Source organism: Balaenoptera ricei, chromosome 7, assembly GCF_028023285.1.
Source record: "Balaenoptera ricei isolate mBalRic1 chromosome 7, mBalRic1.hap2, whole genome shotgun sequence".
In the NCBI taxonomy this organism is placed as follows: Eukaryota; Metazoa; Chordata; class Mammalia; order Artiodactyla; family Balaenopteridae; genus Balaenoptera; species Balaenoptera ricei.
The window spans coordinates 31,534,096-31,548,888 of NC_082645.1; the positions used below are offsets into that span (position 1 = coordinate 31,534,096).

Consider the following 14,793-nt stretch of genomic DNA (forward strand, 5'->3'; position numbering starts at 1 on the left):
AACAAAAGTCCAGGACCAGATGGCCTCACAGGTGAAGTCTATCAAACATTTAGAGAAGAGCTAACACCCATCCTCTCAAACTCTTGCAAAAAAATTGCAGAGGAAGGAACACTCCCAAACTCATTCTACGAAGCCACCATCACCCTGATACCAAAATCAAAGATACTACAAAAAAAGAAAATTACAGACTAATATAGAATAATGAATATAGATGCAAAAATCAACAAAATACTAGTAAAAAGAATCCAAAAACACATTAAAAGGGTCATACATCTTCATCAAGTGGGATTTATCCCAGGAATGCAGGGATTCTTCAATATATGCAAATCAATCAATGTGATACACCATATTAACAAAGGGAAGAATAAAAACCATATGATCATCTCAATGGATGCAAAAAAAGCTTTTGACCAAATTCAACACCCATTTATGATAAAAACTCTCCAGAAAGTGGGCATAGAGGGAACCTACTTCAACATAATAAAGGCCATATACAACAAACCCACAGCAAACATCATTCTCAATGGTGAAAAACTGAAAGCATTTCTTCTAAGATCAGGAACAAGACAAGGATGTCCAGTCTCACCACTATTATTCAACATAGTTTTGGAAGTCCTAGCCACGGCAATCAGAGAAGAAAAAGAAATAGAAGAATACAAATTGGAAAAGAAGAAGTAAAACTGTCACTGTTTGCAGATGACACGATATTATATGTAGAGAATCCTAAAGATGCCAGCAGAAAATTACTAGAGCTAATCAATGAATTTGGTAAAGTTGCAGGATATAAAATTAATGCACAGAAATCTCTTGCATTCCTATACACTAACAACGAAAGATCAGCAAGAGAAATTAAGGAAACAATCCCATTCACCATTGCAACAAAAAGAATAAAATACCTAGGAATAAACCTACCTAAGGAGATAAAAGACCTGTACTCAGAAAACTATGACCTTGATGAAAGAAATCAAAGGTGACACAAACAGATGGAGAGACATACCATGCTCTTGGATTGGAAGAACCAATGTTGTGAAAATGACTCTACTACCCAAAGCAATCTACAGATTTAATGCAATCCCTATCAAATTACCAATCGAATTTTTTACAGAACTAGAACAAAATATTTCACAATTTGTATGGAGACACAAAAGAACCCGAATAGCCAAAGCAATCTTGAGGGGAAAAAACGGAGTTGGAGGAATCAGGCTCCCTGACTTCAGACTATACTACAAAGCTACAGTAATCAAGACAGTATGGTACTGGCACAAAAATAGAAATATAGATCAATGGAACAGGGTAGAAAGCCCAGAGATAAACTCACGCACTTATAAATGCACAACTAATCTATGGCAAAGGAGGCAAGGATATACAATGGAGAGAAGACAGTGTCTTCAATAAGTGGTGCTGGGAAAACTGGACAGCTACATGTAAAAGAATGAAAGTAGAACACTCCCTAACACCATACACAAAAATAAACTCAAAATGGATTCAATACCTAAATGTAAGACTGGACAGTATAAAACTCTTAGAGGAAAACATAGGAAGAACACTCTCTGACATAAATCACAGCAAGATCTTTTTTGACCCACCTCCTAGAGAAATGGAAATAAAAACAAAAATAAACAAATGGGACCTAATGAAACTTAAAAGTCTTTGCACAGCAAAGGAAACTATAAACAAGACGAAAAGACAACCCTTAGAATGGGAGAAGATATTTGCAAACGAATCAATGGACAAAGGATGAATCGCCAAAATATATAAACAACTCATGCAGCTCAATATTAAAAAAACAAACAACCCAATCAATAAATGGGCAGAAGACCTAAACAGACATTTCTCCAAAGAAGACATACAGATGGCCAAGAGGCACATGAAAAACTGCTCAACATCACTAATTATTAGAGAAATGTAAATCAAAACTACAATCACCTCACACTGGTTAGAATGGGCATCATCAGAAAATCTACAAACAACAAATGCTGGAGAGGGTGTGGAGATAAAGGGAACCCTCTTGCACTGTTGGTGGGAATGTAAATTGATACAGCCACTATGGAGAACAATATGGAGGTTCCTTAAAAAACTAAAAGTAGAATTACCATATGACCCAGCAATCCCACTTCTGGGCATATACCCAGAGAAAACCATAATTCAAAAAGACACATGAACCCCAATGTTCATTGCAGCACTATTTACAATAGCCAGGTCATGGAAGCAAGCTAAATGCCCACTGACAGATGAATGGATAAAGAAGGTGTGGTACATATATACAATGGAATATTACTCAGCCATAAAAAGGAACAAAATTGGGTCATTTGTAGAGACGCAGATGGACCTAGAGACTGTCATACAGAGTGAAGTAAGTCAGAAAGAGAAAAACAAAGATCATATATTAACGTATATATGTGGAATCTAGAATAATGATACAGATGAACCAGTTTGTAGGCAGAAATAGAGACACAGAGGTAGAGAACAAATGTATGGACACCAAGGGGGGAAAGTAGGGGGGGGTGGTGGTATGGGTGGGATGAATTGGGAGATTGGGTTTGACATATATACACTAATATGTATAAAATAGATAACTAATAAGAACCTGCTGTATAAAAATAAAATAAAAATAAAAAAAAAAAAGGAATACCTTCACGGGCCAGATGCCATCAAAAAAAAAAAATTCATGTTATGGAGTTATGGTGGACAAGGTACAAGTGCAAGGCTCTAGTACGTGGCATATTATTTCTATAATTATTCTTAGCCTCTTAGGTATTCAAGAAATTATACCAATCAATTACATTGGCTTTAACTTCTGATATAAATGAATTGTTATAAATTCTAGGTAAGGTAAATATTATCATATGTATTTTATAAATAAGAACATTGGTGCTGAAAAGTTTATGCAGGTTGCTCAATTTTAACTCAAGCCTATATAAATGGAAGGCTTATACTCTTTCTACGACTCCATATTTCTTCTGTCTAATACACTATGCTATGCCCTGTAGGGTATACCATCTTCCTTTTGAAACTTTTCTGTCAGCTATTATGGCACTGAATTCTGTTGCTTTGCTCCTATTGCTCAAACACCTCTGTAGTCTTTATTTTTGATCTTGACTCTTCTGAATATAAGCATCTCACACATTTCTACCCTAAGAAGCCTCTCTGTTTTCTCCTCCCTTGTCTATCTTAACTCCAGCAACTTTAAATCATCAGTTTTCTATTGCCAGTTCTCCGAACTAAGTTTCTAGTTCTGCTTTGAGCTCCAGAACTAAAATCTCCAATTTTCTGTGAGATATCTCCATCTGATTGACTTAGGTTGGTCATGTCCACAACTACAACACATGATAGCAAGGAAATAACACCCCCTTCATAAATAAATTTCCCAAGAATGCCTGTCTCAGATTCCCTCATAAGAACCCTCAGACAGGCAATTCTATACATTGCTTCCTGAGTCATTTTTTAAAATGAAAATAATGTTATGTATACTATGACTATGTAAGATGTTAACATCAGAGAAGCTTTTTTAAAATCAATTGTCCAACTTTTCTACTAGAAGTCTAAAATTAGTTAAAAATAAAGAAGTTAAGAAAAAGAAATACAAAGTTCTTTAAAAAATAAAATAGTGTTTGAGCAGATCATGCCACTTTCCTCAAAATCCCCAGTGGCTTGCTTCCCTTAAAGCTAGAATAGAATCCAGTCCTTATCAGTGTGTTCCAGGTCCTGGAGGATCTGACTCTGGTCACCTTGTCACTCTCACATCTACTATTCTCCCGAGTTGATCATATGCTTCTAGGCATACAGCCATCCCTTGGTGTCCGCAGGGGATTGGTTATAGGATCCCCCATGAATATCAAAACCTGCGAACGCTCAAGTCCTTTATATAAAATGGCATGTTATACTCAGCCCTCAGTATCTGTGGGTTCAGTAAATTCAACCTACCATGGATACGGAGCGCCAACTGTCCTAACATTATTGCTGTTTCTTACACATGCTAAGTTCATTCCTAACTCATAACTTGCCATTCTGTCTACTTGGAAAGCTCTTTCCTCACATAATCACATAGTTTGCTATCTCTCTTTATTCAGTCATCTTCTCAAATATCACCTTTCTAGAGATGACTACTTTGATAATCGTAACTAAAATAGTACCTTCCCATAACTGCCCATCTCTTATATTTTGTTTTCTACATAGCTTTTATAATTATCTGACATGATGTATCCTACATATTCTATCCTATACAGGAAGGTAAGTTTCATGAGAATTGGAACTCTCTTCACAAGGGCAGGAACTTATTTCTTCAGCATCTGGAACAATTTCTGTCACCAGGTGAGTGTTCAATTAGTATTTGTTAAATCACTGAATTGAGACACACCTACATAAATAAATTAAATCCCAATGATTGCTCCTTCCTATAAGAGTAAAAACAATCTACTTGGACGAAAGGGCATAAGGCACATTAAAAGTAATAAAAATATAAGTACCAAATATAAAGTTTCAACTATGAAAGAGACTGCAAAGCCTAATTGTTAAATAACATATGCTATAGAAAACGTATTGTGTCCTTTTTGATGGGAATGTAGTGGGAGGGGGTGGGGGATGGCACATAAATCTCTGAGGCTTCTGCAGTATGAAAATGTTTTATTGAGGAAGTACTAAACTTAGACCTTACAAGACTGGTAAGATTCCTCTAGGTACACAAAAGTTGGAAGGGCATTCTAGATGAGGGATCTGGAAGGAAAATGGCATAGGAGAAAGAACAGGAATGCAGAAAAAAGACCTGAGCTCCTGAACAGTCCTGGAAGTACAGAGAGTATAGACTGGTAGTTTAGATGACATGGCTGGAAGGGAGATTAAAGCCAGATTGAAAAGAGCTGTGAGTGTCTTTCACAAAAATTGTTTATATGTTCCCACCTGCCTATCCATTTAGTCTCTCATCCTCTAGGAATATTACCATCTATCCCAATATCATTAACACATAGCTGTAAAAACACCCTAACACAATGCTATAAACTGTCAGAATGTCATGCAGGTGAAATCCTACTAATAACCTTATAACTTAGGTAACTGTCAAATAACATCCCCATAATATCACCAGCAGTATGGTAAGAACCTGACTTTCAAGTTGGGAAAGTACAACATGAAATGTTAATGACTTTTATAAAGTCATACTGTAAATTATTTTATCTGCTTGTAAAAATGATTATATTGCCAACAAAACTAGAAAGAATGGCAATACTATTATACTTAGCACACTACTTCACATTTTAGACTGTGTGGGACACATATCATACCTGTGGGTCTCTGTAAATTCTTTTGTACTAAAATTCTTCTCAGAGTACCATCCATGGCCGCTTCTTCTATGTGGGAGTGGTCCCCAACAATGGTCCAGTACATCATCCTGAAGAGATAGGTCAAGTTTGTTAGCCTGGTGAATGTGCTGTTACAACCCAAAACAGGGTCTCTTCAGACCCTGTGCATCAGAATCACCTTAGAGTCCCTGAAAATTGCCTGAAAAAGCAGATTTCTGGACCCAACTCTAAACCTACAGAGTGAGTACCTCCAAGAGGGGGCCCCAGGAGTCAACAATTTAAAAGTCGTACCTATTCCCTAAAATTTGAGAGCCACTGTTTAATAGGCTCACTTGATAGGCAAAGTTCAATTTTGAAAATTTCCTTAAAATTTTAGAAGAAAAATATTTCTAACACTTGAAACTATCTTCTTGTCGTGACAGAATATTCATTTTACTATAGATGATGCATCAATATGCTTTTGTTTTTGATATAGTAACTATTTTCTCAGACATAAATAATTTTCTCCCTTAGAAGACACCACACAACATAATTCTAGTAAGTAAACAGCCGTTGCCTCTTTTTACTCAGGATCTAATGATCTACTTTATGGGTGATTAGGAGTTTTATTTAACATTTCCCTATTTCCTTTTTGGTCATTGCTTATAAATAAAAAATAAGAGAATAAAAAAGGAAAAAATCAAGCTGAGTAAAGGGAATATTTGTGTTAAATTGTTTAAGTTTGTTTATACATATGCCTCCATTTTTTATTACCAGAAATAGCCCAAATCACTAATATTCTACACTTAACATGTTTAATATTATTTTTAATGTCTCAAAAATTCGATTTTAGATTAACTACAGTGGTTATGTTTTTCACATCAGTTTCATTAATCTGAATGCACACATAACATATACACATACACTAAATGTATAAAGTAGCAACTGTTCAGGAAGAAGAATATATTTTGCACCACCATTTGGTGTGAAAGGGACATGTTCTTGTACAGAAGGAGTAGAGGGATTTTCAGAAGTCTTGTGAATCTATTATATGTTGAACACTCTTCCAGAAGCAACACTACAGAGCATGGGTGGGGCAATCTGTAAAAATGGGTACTCATATCAAGAAATATAAATAACCAGGTCGTTAACCTACCCTCTTTTAGGATTTACAGCAATAGCATAGGGTTCTCCAGCCATATTTGTTAAGAGTCTGGTGCAGTTGGGGCCATTCAGCTGTCCTACGTTGATAGAGTACCTCAGACTGGTCCAGTGAGTAGTGTAGTAACTGAACCAGTGCATTCTAGAATGGTCAGTCCAATAAATATTCCCGGCAACCCAGTCAACTGCAACGTCCCTGGGCCTTTTAAATTCAGGACACTAGAAGAAAACAAAACAACAAACCACAGTATTTTCAAAAGCAAATTGGCAGAGGTTTTCTATATCTATACATTGAGATTGTTTGGGAATCTTATTAACATGGTCAGGTGTTAATTGTTACATAGACTTTTTAAAATCCCCAACATACTTTATTTTATTCTTAGTTTTTATAGATGTATAATTTCACAAATCCTAAGTATACAACTCACTGGAGTTTTACCTATCACTGCCCCTGTTTAACCACCACCCTACTAGAATACTTCCAGAATTGTAGAAGGTTCACTTGTGACCTCTCCCAGTTAGTATTTCTCTTAGAATAAGCATAATCCTAACATCTAAATCATAGATTAGTTTAAACAAATCCACATAAACAGAATCATACTCTTCTATTCCTGACTTCTTTGACTCAACATCATGTTTGTGAAATATACCCATATTGGTGTGCATGTCAGTTATTAATTGTTTTTTATTTCTGGATAATATTTCAGAATATGAAATATTATTATTCATGAATATAAATCAATTTGTTTACCATTTTACTGGTAATATATATTTTGCTTGTTTACAATTTTAGGCCATTACAAATAAAATTATGAATATTCCTTTACGTGTCTTTTGGTGGACACAAACTCTCATTTCTGTTGAGTATTTAATAAGAAATAGAACGGTTGAGTCTTGATATACTTATGATTGTTTAAATAGATAGGGCTAGAATTTTTTTTTTCAAAGAGTCTGTATCAATATTCACTCTCTTCAGGAATTTAAGAAAGTTCCAGTTGCTCTACATCCTTACCATATATAATTTGATTTAAAATTGAAAAAGAAAGTTAATACAAATAGACACATTTAGAGAGATACTATATTTAAATGTCTTTTGAGGAAAGTTACAATCTCTGTCATTTATATTAAATCTGCTAGCATGGATTTTCTGTGCAATAGTATGTTACTGAATTATTGTGAGACAAAGGTAAGAGGGTTCATTGGGAATAGACAGCAAGGAAAATAATGTATGCTGTGCCCTTCAGTTAACTTGATCACTTTGAGCAGGAACTAGTGTAGTAATTAATTTGACGTGGTCAGGTTTATTGTGCATAAACAAAAGTGAGAAGAAATTCTCAGGGGTATTATATCAAGAATAGAAACAATTATTTGAAGGTCATTATAAGTAGACATGTAGTCAATGTGTAAGAGCATTGTTAGGACCTGGTAACCAGTGGAAATATGGGTTTTTAACACATGACTGTTCTGTGATTTACTAGTGAACACATTTTATTAAAGAGTGGGCTTGGATTAAAAGAAAACAAATCGAACTTCTCAAAAAGAACGTGAGATGCCAAGAAACAGGAATTACAAGTCACTGTCTGCCGTGTGATTACTGAGATCTCAAAGAAGGAAAATATGGCTTGAACTAAACACAGAACTCACAGAAATTTCCAATGACCTTTATTATCAATCTTTTCACTTATTGGCTTAAAAACTAAAATTATGAAATTTTACAGTAATCTACTTCTCAACTCTAATAATAAATACTCTCCATCTACCCAGTGATATCTCATAGCTAACTGGAAGTTAAATGAAAAGCACTCTACAATATAACATGGTCTAAACATGCCATATAAATAATATTCATAAATGGGTAGACTATAAAGATTTGTCCTAGCCAAAACACAAAATCATTTTCAAGTGTTCCAATATTATGTAAATTAACTGTAATTCTTTTTTTTTTTCTGATTTGGCAGCAGTTAAAAGTAAATATATCAAGTGGTATGGGCTTGTCAGTGTAAGTCATAAATTTATACACATGAGAGACAATGGGAAAAAATAACCATTATAAACTGTGTAAAGCCTGCTGGAGCATATTATCATTTTTTAACACCACTAGAGCAATCTTTTAGCATGCAGAAATATGATATCAGTTGTCTAGCACGAACATAGAAAAATACCTATTTTGGCTTTATCAGATGTTAATATACATACATAATTTTCTATCCTAACGGTATCCTTGCTAAAATAGGACATGTTTTATGCAAAGCTTCACTTTTTTGAATTTAAGACTTTTATTTTATTTTGCTCATGCTCAAAACAGGGCTGATTATCTTTCTATTCTATATTTCTACACCTGGACTGCTGACAATTAAAACCTCAGATTCCTAATGATCACAGAACATTCAGAAGTTTGATTTTGTGATACTTTTTCAGGTAAGCTGGCTGGTGAAAATTCTATTAATGGTGAATTCCAGAAGGATATATCAAACTTAGGTCACATTACTAGAGTGAAGAATATGGCTTAAGGAAAGGGAAAAATGTTACTTTTCAATGCTGAGCATAAGAGATGCTGAAGAGTTATAGAGTCATTTAAATCTATACAGTTATTCTCTGGTTCCTTGATCAAGGAATCCCTAATGTCATTCTGGTATCAACTAAAGTAGTTAGAATATGGGATAAGAATGGTCGTCCCCAATAAATTCAACCTAAAGTCATGAATCATCAGTGACAAGATGATTCTCAGAGAATAATGGCAGCAGGGTGAAGATGTTACTAGGTGCTTATCCTCAGTGACTCACAACATACTGAATGCTCAATTATTCTCAACACTGAAAAGAGAAGAATTGAACAGAAGAAGAAGAACAACAACAAGAGACAGCAATAGGATGGTCTTATTATTAAGGAAACTATGGTGAAATTAGGAAATCACCTCTACAGTGAGTTCTATAGGAAATAAATAATCCCTTTCTATTGCTCACTACTTGACCAGGATTGTGAATAGCATTAGCCATCTAAAAGGGATTCTCATATTGAATGAATGTTGGTTGGAGAGTGGCAGGCAAATTCCTGTTGGGTCTTATGGAGAAGTTCAAAATCAATCAGGTACATACAAAAAGTGGGAAAACACAGAAAAAGTAAACTGAGGTTCTTGGCATGGAATGGAGACTGACATGAAAAACAGAAACAGATAGTTAAGCCATTTGTCTCTAAAGAGACTGAAAACAAAACAACCAAACACATTAGATTGGAAATATGAAGAAAACATGAAACTCTCATTTGCACCTTTGGCTAGCACTCTAGACAGACAGGCCAATGAACTAGAGACACTAATGAGATATGTCATGTTTAAGAGACTGCAGAGGCGTGTGGTTACCCAGACAACAAAAGGCATTGCTCATATTTTTGCACAAAGCAGAAGACACATTTTGACTGCTTTCTCCAGACAGATGATTTCTTTCCTAATAAGCTCTCTAAATACACAGCCAAAGTTTTGAGTCCTGAGGCATTCTTCTTCATAGAGATATATTAGTCGAATGAATGAAATGCTTAAAATCTTACAGAAAAAAATGGCAGCTTGATTGTAACAAAATCAGAGGTTACTGCTTTAAACTACCAGTCCTTTACAGCTGTGGATTGTAATGTATCTGGCACAATTCCAGCTTCAGTAAACTAAAGATACGTCACTGAAGGCATTTGCTTTAAATCAAGGAAAGAGGAAAATCTATGAAAGGAGAATGCAAACATTCAAGCCATGGAAATGCTACCTTTTGTAAAACAAAATTCCTATAGTCAGCAATATAATTTAAGAAAATATAGTTAACACAAGGATAGATTGAAGTGGTCACATATTTCATTTGTTCATGATTTTTCACCTTTGTATATATCTAAGAAAAGAAAATTCAGTTCATTTTGCTAAAGTTAATTATCTCCTGTTGCAATGCTAGTAAAACAAAGATGTGAAGACACTGTAAAGAACTTGTGCTTGTGTGGTGGGGGGAGTCCACATTCAATAGACAACATCCTGAAAAGACCCAGATTTGTCTTTGGGTTACAGGGTCAATATTGTATGTGATTTTATCGTTTTTTAACATGCTCAGTGTTCTTTAAACTTATTTGTTATGATTTACCACCCGCCCTCCATAAAAAGCAAAACCCACTCTCAAAACCTTCATTCACACTACCAGCTAAACAAAAGATATCATGGAAGACTAGAAAGCACACAACATTTGAAATCAGAAACTTGGTTTAAGAGCCAGTCCTAGTTTCTCTATAAATTATGTGGCACATAAAAATAAAGGATTTGGATTAGATGATCTGTTAAAGTCTTTAGCTTCTAAACACGAAATTATATAACAGTTTAAAACATTATCCATTCTTTACAAATCTTAAGGATGCATCTAATGCTAAATATGAATTTTCATGCATTAGTCAGTAAGTGAAAAATTTGTTGATACTTATGGGGTCAGTTTTGACATCATCTCCCTATGTGAAAGACCTGGAATTAAGAAAGCAAGGTGCCTTCTGATATTTACAGTTTAAACAAGCACAACAGCTGAGATGTAAGGCAGAACTATCTGAAAGTAGAGATTGCAAAATGATACATTGAGGACTAAATTTAAGTTAAAGTTTAAAAAAAAAAACCTTTTAAGTAGATTCTAACTTTAAAATTAAGAAGATATCACTTTAACAAATTAAACTTTTTTTTTCTTAAAAATTAAGGATAAATAAGATAGTATATCAAAAGCGGGCTAACATTCCAGAGTAGCAGAGTCAATCAGCTGCTTCTGTTTTAATGAGATACATCTTCAGTTTGCCTCTCTCACCTGGATCCCTAATGTTCTGTCCAACCTGTTTCACTCATTTATCTTACCTATATAGCTGGTTTGCAACCCATGCCTTAAAGAGACCAAAGATTTCGACTTTAATGAATAAATCATGTATCTATAAGAAAGGGGGTTAAAACAGCAATAAACACATGGAAAAAGAAGAGTCAGAGAAGCAAATGTTGAGAGTGTGTCTCCAGAGTCATTAGGTAAGCATCTTGTAGATAAACTGGAATACTTATGTAGCAGATATGTAAATGTGTATGTATATATATATGAATATGTACACATAAATTGGGCCATTATAGTTCAATGTCTCTCCATCAAGTTCATTCAAATTATGAATATATAAGTGTATGTGTACATATACATAATACTGAATTTTATATATCATTTTCTTTCCTGCTTCATTAACACTAGTTACCTGCTGTTTCATTACATCCTAGATAAACTAGCAATCCATTTTCTTTTTTTTTTGAATTTTATTTTATTTATTTTTTATACAGCAGGCTCTTATTAGTTATCTATTTTATACATATTAGTGTATATATGTCAATCAAAATCTCCCAATTCATCCCACCACCACCACCCCCCGTTGGTGTCCATATGTTTGTTCTCTACATCTGTGTCTCTATCTCTGCCTTGCAAACCGGTTCATCTGTACCATTTTTCTAGATTCCACATACACGCATTAATATACGATATTTGTTTTTCTCTTTCTGACTTACTTCACTCTGTGTGACAGTCTCTAGATCCACCCAAGTCTCTACAAATGACCCAATTTCATTCCTTTTTATGGCTGAGTAATATTCCATTGTATATATGTACCACATCTTCTTTATCCATTCGTCTGTCAGTGGGCATTTAGGTTGCTTCCATGACCTGGCTATTGTAAATAGTGCTGCAATGAACACTGGGGTGCATGTGTCTGTTTGAATTATGGTTTTCTCTGGATATACGCCCAGTAGTGGGATTGCTGGGTCATATGGTAATTCTGTTTTTAGTTTTTTAAGGAACCTCCATACTGTTCTCCATAGTGGCTGTATCAATTTACATTCCCACCAACAGTGCAAGAGGGTTCCCTTTTCTCCACACCCTCTCCAGCATTTGTTGTTTGTAGATTTTCTGATGATGCTCATAGTAATCCATTTTCTAAGTCTAAACAGAATGTGGAATAATAATGCGGTCACCTTGTAGGCTACTTCCTGGGCATACAATTGACATTCTTCAGATGGTAGTCAGTCTTTTTGTGAGCCTGTGCTTTCAAACATTAAGAGTTAGTTCAGTTAGGCCTTTTGGAAGAACTGAAAGCACATTACGTAGGCTGAGATCTCTAATACCTAAACCAGACCAAGACCAATCTCAATGATCACAATAATAATAAAAGTGGTGTCTTCTTAATAAAGGAACTTTGATTCATTAGGGTAATTAAGGGAGGCAGAGAAAATAATGCATATTATAATTGTGAAGTTGCATTCTTGTAAATGAAACATGATCTATTTATGGCTAGAAAAAAATGTGGGTGTATATGTGTATATTCACGGGTGTGAAAGAAGATGGGAGGGGCGTGGTAGGAGATGAGGCTAAACATCATGGAGAGGCTTGTAAAACAATGATTTTTCAATGGAAATCCATTTGAATGTTTTAAGTAGGGAGATATGATGATGAGTTTAATGTTCTAAGATTATTTTGGCTATGGTGTGAAGAATGGCTTGGGGCTGGGGACCAAGGAGATACAGGAAATTCAGAGGAGGCTTATTCTCCCCTCTGGCTTATTCTCTCCAGAGGGGAGAATGTGAAAGTTTAATCTAGGCTTTTGTGAGACAAACGTGGAAAAAATGGGATATATCTGGAGATAAAAATATTTAAACTTGTGATGAATACCAAGGATGAGAAGAATAACTTGTAAAGGATAACTTTCAAGATTGACAAGCTATTGCCATGTCTCTTCAAGATTTTCAATTAATTTATTGCTTCTAATTTAAAAAATATGACCTACTTTATGACAAGGCCTGTTCTAGATGGTAGGATTACAGTAGTGGCCAAACAGTAGGGGGAAAAAAACAAAAACAAAAACCTGCCATCCGGGAATTTATTTATAGCAAAGTGAGGTAGACAATAGATAATAAACATAATAAATGAATAAAATATATGGCAGTGAAAAAAGATAAGTATTATGGAAATGAAAAAGAGTAAGGCATTGAAGATCCCAGGATGGGAATCGGGCAGTAGATTGCAATCATCGATAAGTTATGTATTCAGAAGATGACATTTGAACAAAGACTTGAAGGAGTTCAGGAATTGAGTCATGTAGGATATCTGGCTGAAGAACATCTTAGGCCAAGAGAACATTTCAGGAATGACCTTACATTAGTAGGTACTGATGGGTTTCAGAAATAGCAAAGATTCCCTGGAGAAGAGTGAGTAAGGGGGAAAGCAGTAGAAGATAAAGTCAGAGAAGTAACAGGAGACCAGATCTTTTAAACTCTTGTAAGATATTATGAGAATTTCAGTCTTTTCAGTGGGGAACCACTGGATATTTTTGATTTGAGATGTGATATAATCTGATTCATGTTTTATATGGAGCATTCTGGCTACTGTTTTGTGAGTAATAATGATAGCAAGGAGACCAATTAGGAGGGTATTGCACTAATTCAGAAGAAAGACGATGGTGGTTCAAAACTAGGTCCTTGCAGTCAAGCTGACGTAAGGTATTCAGCTCCTGGGCATACCTTGAAAGTAGACTCAATAGTACTGCCTGATTTTGGAGTTATGAGAAAAACAGAGGGGCCAAAAATGACTCTAAGATTTTTACTTTGAACACCTGGAAAATGGAGTTGCCATTGAATGAGATTGGGGAAGCAGATTTTGTGGATCATATGAGAAGTTTATTTTTAGGCATGCTCCACTGGGGATTTTTTTTTTTAAACATCCAAAAGGAAAACCAAAGGAAGCAGTTGGACAGAGCCTTATATCAATTAGGCAATTGTTAGCATGTGGTTATATGTTAAACCATGAAACAATATGAACTCTACAAGGAAGTGAGGAAAGATAGAAAGAAGAGGATCAAGGTCTGAGCCTGGGGCATTCCAATGTTAAGAGGGAAGGAGAAAAGGATCTAGCAAAAGAGACTGAGAGGTGAGGAAAAAAAGAGAGAACAATAAAAGAAAAACTATACTGATGATTCATCTTAGAACTATTTTGTATTACAGGGTTATTATTACATCAAATGAAGTAACAAACAAAAAATCTACTTAAAGCTTAACTGGAAAGACTGATACTGCTACTATGAAGAGAAAGGTTTCTCAACTCTGACACTACTGACATTTTGGTAAGGATAACTCCTTGTGAGAAACTAATTTATGCATTGTAGGGTGTTAAGCATTTCCCCTGGCCTCTACTCACTTGATACTAGCAGCACTCCCCAGTTGTGACAATCAAAACTATCTTCAGACATTACCAAATGTCCCCTGGGGTGAAAGATCATCCCCAGTGGAGAACCACTGATTGTAGAACCACTAAGTGCTCTCTGATGTCTGCTTCCTCCATGA

At 35.1% G+C, this 14,793-nt stretch overlaps 1 protein-coding gene across 1 annotated transcript in view; it reads right to left on the minus strand.

Annotated features, from left to right (window-relative positions):
- LRP1B (LDL receptor related protein 1B) overlaps positions 1–14,793 on the minus strand; it is a 1,532,882-nt gene that overhangs the window by 108,034 nt on the left and 1,410,055 nt on the right. Inside the window, exons 77-78 of the mRNA XM_059927092.1 lie at positions 6,430–6,653; positions 5,277–5,383 (exon numbers count right to left, since the gene is read on the minus strand). Of these exons, the coding sequence (XP_059783075.1) occupies positions 5,277–5,383; positions 6,430–6,653 (331 nt within the window). The remainder of the gene's footprint in view (positions 1–5,276; positions 5,384–6,429; positions 6,654–14,793) is intronic.